The 12,305-nt window shown below is 42.5% G+C and overlaps 1 protein-coding gene across 2 annotated transcripts in view; it reads right to left on the bottom strand.

The window, feature by feature from the left end:
- The window catches only part of TMTC1 (transmembrane O-mannosyltransferase targeting cadherins 1), a 303,326-nt gene extending 294,919 nt beyond the window's left edge, over positions 1 to 8,407 (bottom strand). The window contains exon 1 of one of the 2 annotated variants that reach the window (XM_021092123.2): positions 7,876 to 8,407. In XM_021092123.2, the coding sequence (XP_020947782.1) occupies positions 7,876 to 8,177 (302 nt within the window). In that variant the 5' untranslated portion in view covers positions 8,178 to 8,407. Of the gene's footprint in view, positions 1 to 7,394; positions 7,660 to 7,875 lie in introns of those variants that run through there. The other variant, XM_021092125.2, reaches the window with a different exon arrangement.
- Between the last annotated feature and the right edge of the window lie 3,898 nt (positions 8,408 to 12,305).

Genomic DNA, 12,305 nt, shown 5'->3' with positions numbered 1-12,305 from the left:
ACAATAGAGAAGTGAGGGCTCTTCTCCTCCCTCCCAGTAGCCCTGGGAGCTATCTGCTTTTCTTCAATAAAATACTTTGCTTGCTTGCTGCCTGTGTGTTCACAGAGTTCATTCTTCCACCACGTGAACAAAAACCCAGATTTGGGTACCATCTTTCCGGCATCACTACCAGGTGGACAAGTGAACTATGTGATGACCAGACTGTAGCCATGACATAGCTGCCACATTTTGAGAACTGGCCATAAGGAAATGGGAACAAACCAACCTGGAACTGATGATTAACTGTACTTAACACAATCAAGACAACACTGATCAGACCACTGCATGACCAATTTCAAGATGCCAGTCAGAGCTGACTGTGCTCTGCAGGTAGCCCCCTCTCTCTGCATATAAATCTCTCCCACTGACTGTCAGCAGAGAGTCAGCCTTTGGACATGAGTCCCCCTTCTCCCCTCACTCTGAAATAAAGCAAACTTCCCTTTCCACTAACCTTGCCTGACTAGTATTGGCTTTTGAGTGGTGAGCAGCCAGACTCTGCTTTCATTAACATGGCCACTTTACTTTCACTTTCCAGACTTCAAAATTCCTCCTTTCCAACTCCAGCCCAGGACAATATAAGAAAGGAATTTCCAAGAAGCAGTTCCAATTTAGCTAAACTGACATAGTGCAAAGCCACTGCATCTTGGTAAGCTGCTTTCAATTTCCATTGTGTCCAGCCTGCCAAACTGGTAAAAGCGGACAAACTAATAATCCATTTCCTCATTTCAATTTCTGCCCATTTCTTATTTGAGAAAAGCTGTGTTTAGTATCTTTCTATACAAGCACGTACCTTTATAGTAACAAGCATTACACAGCTTTATTACTTTATTACTTTTTTTATTGTTTATACTTAAGGGGATTTCTAGCTGTCTATATTTATGACATCCATTAATTAAATAAAGGATAATAAACTACTTTTAATAAAAGTATCAGTTTGAGTTTTTCACCAGAAAAGATTCTGTGAAGAAGATGAAAAGACAGGCAATAGAATATAAGGGCATTATTTACCAATCAAATATCTGACAAAGGATTTATATATAGAATATAAATAGAAATCACAAAATTCAACATTAGAAAAAGATCCACTTAGAAAAATCAAGAAAAATATGAGATAAATTTTTTTGGCCACACCCTATATTGTACGGATGTTCTAGGCCAGGGGTCAGATCCGAGCTGCAGCTGCAACCTGAGCCACTGCAGTCAGATTCTTAACCCACTGTGCTATGGTAAGAACTACTGAAGAGATATTCTAATAAAAAGGATATACAGTAGAAGGTAAATAGACATATGAAAAAATGTTTAACACCATCAGCCATTAGAGAAATTCCAGTTAAAACCACAATAAGATGTCACTACACACCTATCAGAATGCCTACAACAACAACAACAAAAAAACAGTGACAATATCAAATCTGGTGAGGAAGTAGAGAAACTGGATTATACACACACTGCCGATGGGATGGGCTGGGATGGAAAATGGTCTGTCAGTTTCTTAAAAAACTAAATGTGCAGGAATTCCCATCATGGTTCAGTGGTTTAAAAAAACTGACTAGTATCCATGAGAATGTGTGTTTAATCCCTAGCCTTGCTCAGTGGGTTAAGGATCCAGCATCACTGTGAGCTATGGTGTAGGCTGCAGACATAGCTCAGAAACCACGTTGCGTGGCTGTGGCATAGGTAAGCAGCTGTAGTTCTGATTCGACCCCTAGCCTGGGAACTTCCATATGCCACATGTGCAGCCCTAAAAAAAAAAAAAAAAAAGCACTAAAATGCAAATACCATATGACACAGCAGTTGTACTCCTGAGCATTTACTCAGGGAAATAAAAACTTACGTTCACATAAAAACCTGTAAATGAATGATTGTAGCAGCTTTATTTGTAATAGCCAAAAACTGCAAAGCCAGATGTCCTTTAACATGTGAATGACTAAACAAACTGTGATACATCCATACGATGGAATATTACTCAGGAAATAAAAAGGAAAAATCTATTGATACATGCAGCAATCTGAATAAACTCCAAAGAATTATCCTCAGTGCAAAAAACCTTAATGATTACATACTATATGGTTCCAAACATAACATTCTTGAACTGACAAAATTATAGAGATGGAGAACATATCAGTGTCTATACTTTTGACAGGAAAACATGAAGGATCTTTGTGAAAGAACTATCCTATAACTTGACTGTGACGGTAGTCTCAAAAATCTTCACATGTGGTAAAACTGCATAGAACTAGATATATACTTAACAAAAATAAAAATTAAAAGATTGTATGTAAAACTGGTGAAATCTGAATAAAAACTGTGTATTCTATCAATGCCAACTTTGTGATTGTGCACTATAGTTATGCAAAATGTTACCACTGGGGAAAAATGGATAAAGGATATGAAGGACTTCTATAGTATTACTTATAAGTGCATGGGAATGTACAATTATCTCAAAATTAAAAGAGTTTTTTAGAAAATGCGTTTGCAAAGCCAGAGGAAGACACTGCAAGAAACAAAAAGTAAAGGCCAATTTCACTGATGAAGACAGATACAAAAATCCAAAACAAAATATTGGCAAACCAAATTCAACAGCACATTAAAAAAAAAATCAAGTGGGTTTTATCACTGGGATGCAGAGATGGTTCAACACACAAAAATCAATTAATGTGATACACCACATTAACAAAATGAATGAAAAAAGTCACATAATCATCATAAATAGATCCAAAAAATCTGATTAAAATTCAACAATTCAAATCCTCTCAACAAGCTAGGTTTATAGGGAATTTACCTCAACATAACAAAGGATATTTATGAATAGCCCACAGCTAACATCATACTCAACAGTGAAAAAACTTCTTCTAAGATTAGGAACAAGGCAAGAATGGCCACTCTACTCATTTCTGTTCAGCATAGGTAGAGCTATTAGGCAAGAATAAGAGATAAAAGGCATCTAAATCAGAAAAGTAGAAGCAAAAATTATCTCCGTTTACAGAAGATATGATCTTATCTGTAGAAAACTCTAAAGACACCACCAAAAATCTATCAGAACTAATACAAAATCAGTAAAATTGTAGCATACAAAAATTAACATACAAAAATAAGCTGAATTTATATCCACTAATAATGAACTAAGATGAAGAAAACAATCCATTTACCCTAGCATCCAAAACAATAAAATACTTAAGAATAAACAATCAGGAGTTCCTGTTGTGGCTCAGTGGTTAACAAATCTGACTAGGAACCATGAGGTTGCGGGTTCGATCCCTGGCCTTGCTCAGTGGGTTAAGGATCTGGCGTTGCTGTGAGCTGTGGTGTAGGTCGAAGATGTGGCTCGGATTCTGTGTTGCTGTGGCTCTGGCGAAGGCCGGCAGCTACAGCTCCAATTAGACACCTAGTCTGGGAACCTCCACATGCCACAGGTGCAACCCTAGAAAAATACAAAAAAAAAAAAAGAATAAACAATCAAAGAGAAGAAAAACTTACATACTTAAAACTACAAATCGTTGATGAAAGAAATTAAAGAAGACACAAATAAATGGAAAGACATCCCATCTTTGTGAATGGGAAGAATTAACATTGTTAAAATGTCTGTACCATGCAAAGCCACCTATACATTCAATATAATCCCTATCAAAATCCCAAGGCATTTTTTACAGACAAGAAAAAAATCATAAAAATAAATCATAAACATAAAAATCATAAATTTCATACTGAACCACAAAAGATCCTGAATATACAAAACAATCCCAATCAAGAACAAAGCTAGAGGCATCACACTTCCTGATTTCAAAATATATTCTAATATTGCAGCAGTTAGAATAGTACTGGCACAAAAAGAGGTATATAGACCAATGGATATGAACAAAGAAATAAACTCACGTATACGGTCAAATGCTCTTTGACAAGGGTTCTAAAAATACGCAATGGAAAAGGAAAGTTTCTTCAATAAACGGTATTGGGAAAACTGGTTATCCACATGCTAAAGAATGAAATTGGGCCCTTATCTCACAACACACACAAAATTCAATTCAAAAATGTATTAGAAAATTTAAATGTAAGAGCTGAAACTATAAAACTCCTAGAAGAAGAGTTCCCGTCATGGCTCAGTGGTTAACGAATCCAACTAGGAACCATGAGGTTTTGGGTTCAATTCCTCATCTTGCTCAGTGGGTCAGGGATCTGGCATTGCCATGAGCTGTGGTGTAAGTCACAGACACGGCACGGATCTGGCTTTGATGTGGCTCTGGCATAGGCTGGCAGCTACAGCTCCGATTAGACCCCAAGCCCAGGAATCTCCATATGCTGCAGGTTTGGCCCTAGAAAAGACAAAAAAAAAAAAAAGACAAAAATAAATAAATAAATAAGACTCCTAGAAAAAACTTCATGATATTAGGTTCAGCGTTTTTTAGCTATGATACCAAAAGTAAAGGCAGTAAAAGCAAAATTAGACAAATGGGACTATTTATCAAACTAAAAAGCCTTTGCACCACAAAGGAAACAAATTAACAAGAGCGAAAAGGCAGCCTACAGCCTGCAAACCAAATATCTGGTATGTTACTAATATCTAAATTATATAAGGAATTCCCACAACTTAAAGCAAATCAAAATCGCAATGAACTATCACCTCCCTCCTATTAAGCTGGCATGGATGTGAAGAATTTGGAACCTTTGTAGATATTGGTAGATATGATGCAACTACTATGGAAAACAGGATAGAAATTCCTGGAAAATTAAAAGTAGGGAGTTCCCACCATGGCTCAGTGGTAAGGAACCTGACTAGTACTCATGAGGATGTGGATTCAATCCCTGGCCTTGCTTAGTGGGTTAAGGATCTGTGTTGCCATGAGCTGCGGTGCAGGTCTCAGATGCGGCTGGGATCCCAGCATTGCTATGGCTGTGGCGTAGGCCGACAACTACAGCTCCAATTCGACCCCTAGCCTGGGAATTTCCATACGTTGTGGGTGCAGCCCTAAAAAGACCCTCCCCAAAAAATTAAAAGTACAATCACCATATGATCCAGCAATCCTACCTCTGGGTATATACCCAAAAGAATTAAAATCTGGATCTTGAAATGATACCTGTGCTCCCATGTTCTCTGCAGCATAATTCAAAATAACCAAGATATAAAAACAACCTAAACATTCCTCCTCAGATGAATGGATAAAGAAAAATGATATAAACACATGACGTAATATTATTCAGCCTTAAGTAGGAGGAAGTCCTGCAATGGGCAACAACAGAAAAGAACCTGGAGGGCATTATGCTAAGTGAAAAAAGCCAGTCACAGAAGTCCATTTACATGAGGTATTTAAAACAAACTCACAGAAACAGAGAGCGAAATGGTGGTTGCTAAGAGCAGCATGAGGGAAGAAGGGTACCCACAGTTACTGTTCAACAGGTATTCCGTCTCAAGAGGAATAAGTGCTAGAATAAGTGCTAGAAGCTGCTTATGACATTGTGCCTTTAGCTGACAATACTGTATCATGCACTTCAAAATTTCTTAAGATGGCAGATCTCCTGGCAGGTGTTCTTACAACAATATTAAATAAATAAATAAGGTTTTAAATTCTCAAAATTTCTGCTCCAACAAGCCTAAGATACAGTTAAGACAGTCTGCACATATTTCAAAGGCCACTCTGTGTATTCACTGATTACTTAACAGGGAGACATAATCTCTGTAAAACGCCTAAGCCAATGCCTGGTTCACAATGAACTGCTAATAAATGTGAGTTTCCACCCTTCCTTGCAACAAGCTTCAGAGTTGTATGGGTCTCGTATTCTTAACCTCATCCCTTATACACGCCCAGCCTACAGCTACTGCACTCTAAGATGCAGTTTCACCTAAGGTCACTGTAATGAGAAAGCCTCCCCATCTTTTTTAAACCCACACCTGTGAGTACAAAAAGATGAGTTAAATTCCTTTTTCTGAAGAGACACTATTCCTTTGCAGTGAGTGCTCGGTTGCATTCAGAGCACTAGATCTGCAACTCAATCTTTTCAAAAAAAAAAAAAAAAAAAAGTGTATCTTACACAGTCAGTAAGATACACTCCACAAAGAGCCATGCACCTTAGCAACCAGGCTGCTTTTTATAATCAGTGAAAATCTTGAGTGAAGAGCTGCCCCATCCTCTCAATTCTCCTTCCCCTTTGCCCCAGTTCTGCCTGCTTTACTCCTCATGATCAGCGGCCTTTTCTATTCCTTTTCTCCCATCCTCTCTTTCATCCCAGCAGCCTCCTGCATGAATTTTAAAAAATAATAATAATCTTAGAAATTGTAAAAGTGAAGACAGCATTTCTCACACTCCACTAAGTAAGAACAGGCATTTCCCACCCTCCACCAAGTGAGAACAGGCATTTGCCTTGACCATTTTATTTGGAACTTGCTCAGAAGAGGAAACTAGGTGGTCTGCTTTAAGCCCAAGCACACCGAAGCTGTGAACTTCCACACCTTAAATTAACTAACAAACTTCTCCGTAATGCATGAAAAAGCAGGTCAATCTAAAAGTAAAACACTTATATTGTGCCATCTAAGGGGATTTTAAGAAACATTTAGAAAACTGAAAGTACTAAGCAACTTAGTAGCTGAGGTTGATTATCTTTCAGCTGAAAAACAAAACCACTTTCCAATAGGCTGTTTCTAAAATACTCTCTTCAGAGTCAAACGCGCAGTTTCCTCATCTTCCTTAAAACATTACACTTTCTGTGGAAGAATTGAGTCCAATCTCTCTGGTTTCCTTTTCTAAGTCATCAGCCACCTGTCAAGAGATCTTGGCCTCCTGGCCTGGGCTGGCTTTTCAAGCTGCTTACTAAAGATCATTACCATAAAAAACGGGTTCATATTACACCCATTGGAAAAGGCTTAAACCGCTGATGATACTGAACCATTATTATTTCATCAGTTTTGTCCGGCACGTTATAAGCTTAAATGCTGAGCCAAATTATAAGGGGCTGAGTCAGGCTCATGATATGTGAGCCAGCACTTCCCTGGAATCAGCTCTTCTCCCCTTCCACCTGAAGCTAGCCCTCTTTTAAATTCAAAAAGAAAAAAAGAGGAAAGAAAAATACTCTACCCTGAAAAAAACCTGGCGTTTTCTCTATTTCCTTTACACCTTATTCACACTTGAAATGCTGAATCATGACTCCGAGGTTGTAAAAGAAAACTATTTCGACTGGGACGCCAGGATCCCCAGAGGATCCCACGCCTTTCTGCCTCCCTTTGCTTTGCACCTTTTAAAGTCTAAATCTGGAGCCCTTTCCGCAGATGGGAGAGGTTCCAGGAGCTGCCAAGGCTGGAGGTCAGGAGAGATCCTCCGCTCACTGTCCTCCTCATCCCCAAAACCCATGCAGCCCTAGCGGCTCACCGCTCCTAAGGGGCTGGCACACATCCCATCTGCAGAGCTGCCCGACAGCCGCAGAGAAATTCCCAACAGAGAAATTCCCAACTTGAAAGCTTCACCACCATATAGCCACCCGTCCGAAGCTCGTCGGGCCCAAGCTGGTCTCATTTGGCCACCGTCCCGCAGGGGTGGGGTGTACGGAGGCGGCTCCATCAGCCCTCTCGCAGCCGTGGCGGGAGAGATCAACCCATCCAAAGCGCAGACTCTCGAGAAACTCGATCCCAACTCCCAGCCCGCGCCTCCCGAAACGCCCCGGGTGCCGGCAGCAGCGGGGCCGAGGACCGAGGAGCAGGGGGGAGTGGGCAGCCTGGAGAGGCGGGAGGCGTGGAAGGAAAAGGGCAGCAGGAAAAGAAACGCCCCCCAAGCCAGTCCCGCAACTTCTCCCAGCCCGGGTTGAGGATGAGGAGAAACAGCGGCGGCTGCGAGAGCGGGATGAGGGACTCACTTGAAGGTGAGGACGCACAGCGGCCGATAGGACTTGTGGCTGGTGTTCTCGGCCATGCCCTTGCCCCAGAAGTCGTTGGAGAAGATGCCCCAGCGCAGCGGGGCGCCGGGCCGCACGTCGGGGTTGTTGACGATCGCCCACACATCGTCGTGCACGAACTCGCCCTGCAGGGAGCGGCCGTAGCACAGGCAGCTCGCCCCGGCCAGTAGCGCCGCGGCCCCGGCCGGCGCGAGTCCGCAGCCCCGCCGCCGGGAGGGCGCGCGGTCCCCGCCGCCGCCTCGGGCAGAGCTTGTCACCACCATCGCGCCGCCGCCGCCGCCGCTGCCCTGGCTTCTCCCGGGCGTCTAGCATCCTCCCCGGCCGGGGCCTGGGCGGCGCGTGGCGGCTGCCCGGAGGTGGGCTCGGGCATGGTCGGCGGCAGCTGGACCCGCCACTGGCGCCCCGCGCTCCGCCGCCGCCTGCGCCGCCGAGTTGGCCCAGCTGCAAATAAACAGCAGTCCCCCCGCCTCCCCGGGCCATCGCCACCTCCTCCGCCCCACTGCGCATGCCCCGCTCTCAATCGCCTCCACCCCCCCAATCCCGGGACCGGCGCGGCTTTCGCCCCACACCCTGCACTCTCTGCCCGCGCGCCGGCTTGTCTGCGCTCAGCGAGCGGGCGCCGCGAGAGTTCGCGCACAGGTGCACCCGGGTCGCGGGCGTGGGGCTGCACAGAGCGGTGGGGAAGGGGCACCCAGGGTCCCGTCCGTTGTGCCCACGATGCTCTCCGGCCCGCACCATCTTTCGTACCGGGCTAGGGATCCTCACTGACGGGAACCTCCAAGCCCCGGGCCTGGACGGGCTTAGCAGGTGCTCAGCCTAGACCCCCTGCCCGCTCTCGGTAAGAGAGAAGCGGCTGCCGCTGCCCGGGACGTACCCACCGGCTTTTCAGCACCCCGGACAACAGCAGCGGCGGCTCCGGGGCCACGCTTTCCCGCCCGACTCCTTGCTAGCATCCCCTGCCCCTCCGCAGTCTCCTTCCCCGGCTTTCTGTGTCCGCAGCCTTGCGTCCCACAGTTGCATCCCTGGTGGGGTGGGGGGTGGGGGAGACCACGGAGAAATGGAGCTTCCGAAGCATCTTTCCGAAAGCCGGGAGAGGGTCTCCTGGAGGGGGCTTCCTGCGTTTCCTACCCTGGTTTAATCAGAGGCGCCACGGCTGTTTACCTTTACCACCCATTGCTCTTCTCACCCTTATAAAAAGTCTCAGGTTCGATCTTTGGTTTGGGCTTAGGCGCCAAATTGGCTTCTGAAACGTTTCTCCGCATTTTGGTTTTTACTAAGGCTCTGAAACAATCCGGGAGATGCCAAGCAAATTACTTTTTCTTCCCATCTAAGTGGATCACTTGGGTCTGATTATTATTTCCTAGACTGTGTTTCTGAACTCTGCCTGCTAAGTCAATACGATTTAAAACAAACCAAAACCAAAACTACGTTATGGCTCTGGCTTTGATTCCCAATCCTCCCATTTTTCTGAAAGGTTGTTTTCTTTTTTAAAAATTCTAGTTATAATATATAAATAAACTAAGTATAGTTACAATACATAAAAAACTAAGTATAGTTATAATATGTAAATAAACTAAGTATACCAGAGTGATGATGTAGAGTAGAATTTCTCCAGGTTTGAAAAATCTGTTAACTCTTTGAGGGCCCTTGTAAATGTCTATTATCTTCAATTCTTTTGTGGTATTTGACACATCCAGATAGAGAAATTTAAAACACAAAATTCACCATTTTGTTTCCATCCTTCCAAAATCCCTAAAAGTTTTGATGATCTGAAAAAAAAAATGAAAAAAACAATGCAGAAATTGTTCATTTATCCTGACCAAATGTATGTGTGACTCTCTAGGATACCAATTTTTTGTTTAAGATATTATCTGAGTAGTTGAAAACTCAATGAATTAATATGAACATATTCCAAGTCAGGATGTTTTTTATCCATTTCACTTTGGCTTGGGGGGGACCTGGAAACAGTGACTGAAAAATGTGTTCATCCTTGCATCAAAACTTTTTGACCTTAGTTAGCTTATCCAGACCCTGATCCACACACCTGAGTCTACCATCCAGATCCACACACCTGAGTCTACCATCTCCCCACAGAACACTCTACAGCCTTCCTTCTTTGCCTACCCATTAATTTAATAAAAATATATGAAGATATATTTTATGCTGCAATGTGCTAAGTACTGGAAGACCAAAGTTGCTCAAATTGTGCGTGCGTGTGTGTATGTTTGTGTGTGTGTGAAGTTAACATTATAAAAGTCTAACTAAGTTTCTGAGATAGTAGCTAACTAGAATGGTGAACTTGTCCTTGCTGAAATGATAGTAGGTGTAGTAGGCCAATACACCTGTCCTTACCTATAATTAATAGAGGCTTTCTTGAGACAATATCTTAGCCCCAAAGAGTGGCTCTAATCATAGATTTTTTATAGAGGGCAGACCTTTTCTCCCTTAAATCATCCTTGTAGAAGGCATAGCCTGCCCACTCCCTTCCTTCTTGAGTTGTTTTCCTTTTTAGAAGAAAACACTTATCAGAGTTCTCTGTGTCAATACAAATAAAAAAGGACCCAGCTGGACTCCAAAAAGCCAGTAAAAGGAGGAAAAGATGCTTTCTTCTGGGTTGACTGGCATCTCTCTTCTATTTAGTTCAGATGATGAATTTGGGATTCATTTACTTGAAAATAACAAGATGCCTCAAGTCCTCTCAAGAACAAACCAAGAAGTAAATATTTTTTAAAATTAAACCATTCCTTTGCAGCTTCATCATTTCCTGATTCAATATTGTTCTGTGTTACAGAAAAATAGTGTAAAATTGTTGATGGGAGGGATGAGGTCTGCGTTGATATGCCAGGTAATCATCCACTTCGTTTCTCTCTTAAGGTGTAAAGCACTCATCTTGCCTACTAAAGAGGCCCAAAAGGAAATTAAATTTAATTCCTGTTACTTAGTCTCTGATTATTTTTAAAGGATTTATAATTAGAGCCGTACTACCTTCTAAGACACCTTTTGTCCACGCAGAGCAATTTAAAACATAAATTATTACGGAAGTGCCTCTCTGAAGCTCATACAGATCAAGTCACTTAGGAAGATTAAAGCGAGTTGTGAAAGAAATTAGGGCACAACCAAAATTAAATCAAGGGCAAGTAGATAATTTAATAAAAACAAATTTTAAATTACTGCCCATTCTGCAGTTTCAGCCTAATATATACCCTGTTCAGTTACCCCATCTAAAGAAACTCTCCACTGAAGTAAAGAGGCACAACATGAGAGCTGTGAGTTTTAGTTTTGTTTGGGGTCTTCCGGAGGACCAAAGCCAGAGATAGCCTTTCAAAGAGTTCTGAGAAACTGCACTGAAAACTTGAGGAGAGTCCACACATGTTTGATTTGGGAGAAGGAGTACAAGCGATCAAACACACATCTATGTAGAGAAGGTTACTGCTAGTCACAAGGAACCGCTATCTCAGTTAATGATTTTAATGATTTCGAATTATGGGAAGATGTAAGAATCTTGGTTCATAGAATTTTCTCCTGACAATATCCAACTACTTGAGGGCCTGTTCAGCCAGTTTTCCCAGAGCACAGAGTGCTGCATCCTTGTCTTCACCTTGAATTCCTTTCGAGGAATATTGTAGGTCAGGGACTATAGTGCTAGTGACTTGATTTTTTTGTGGAACTGGATGGTGGGTGGCGTACTTTAGTTGGCGGGACACATGCATTGTTACCAGATAGAGATTCAGGGAAAGAGCTGATAATATAAAATTATTTTTTTACATTAAAACCTTAGTTTTAATTAATTTGTGTTGCCTATTACCTGTTCTTGAAGAAAATACAGAAAATGGGGGGGGGGATTAAAGTAAATAAAAATTACCTACCTCACTACACCTCGGGCTATGGTAGGACAGGCAACAGGCACTCTAAGAAGCTGCCCCAGTACCTGTTGGCAGGGCAAATGTGTGACAGTCTGGGGTGCCATGTGATCTGAGGAATGGCTGGGACCAGACTTGGGCTCAGAGTGGTGGCAGTGGGGCAGGCAGGAGCCCCAGGGGAAGAGGAGGAAGGGGCTCTTGTGGAGATAAACTGGCTTTCTTCCATCCTCAGAACTCCTATCTGTGGCATCTGCACAGAATTAAAACTAAAGAATGTGAAAAATTATCTGTGATCTTGCAGTTTCTGGCTCTCAGGCAATAAATTTTGTCAACAAATTGCTACAAGTCAAATATATACCCATGTACATAGCGATAAAGCATGTGAAGTACTTACTAGACTTCAGAGTCTAGCATCTCTAGTTTTGAAAAATGCCACAATGTTGCAAAGCATATATCCACGGTCTTAGAAATTAAAATTTAAGATTATTGTATACAACACAAAACCAATATTTCCATATGAATGGAATTTTA

The sequence above is a fragment of the Sus scrofa genome, chromosome 5, assembly GCF_054392235.1.
Source record: "Sus scrofa isolate SSC_HxYL_T2T_F1_AM1 chromosome 5, Sscrofa_HxYL_maternal_Yorkshire_Landrace_v2.0, whole genome shotgun sequence".
NCBI classification, from domain to species: Eukaryota; Metazoa; Chordata; class Mammalia; order Artiodactyla; family Suidae; genus Sus; species Sus scrofa.
The sequence above is the reverse complement of the archived record's forward strand: the minus strand, read 5'-3'. Positions and strand labels throughout refer to the sequence as shown.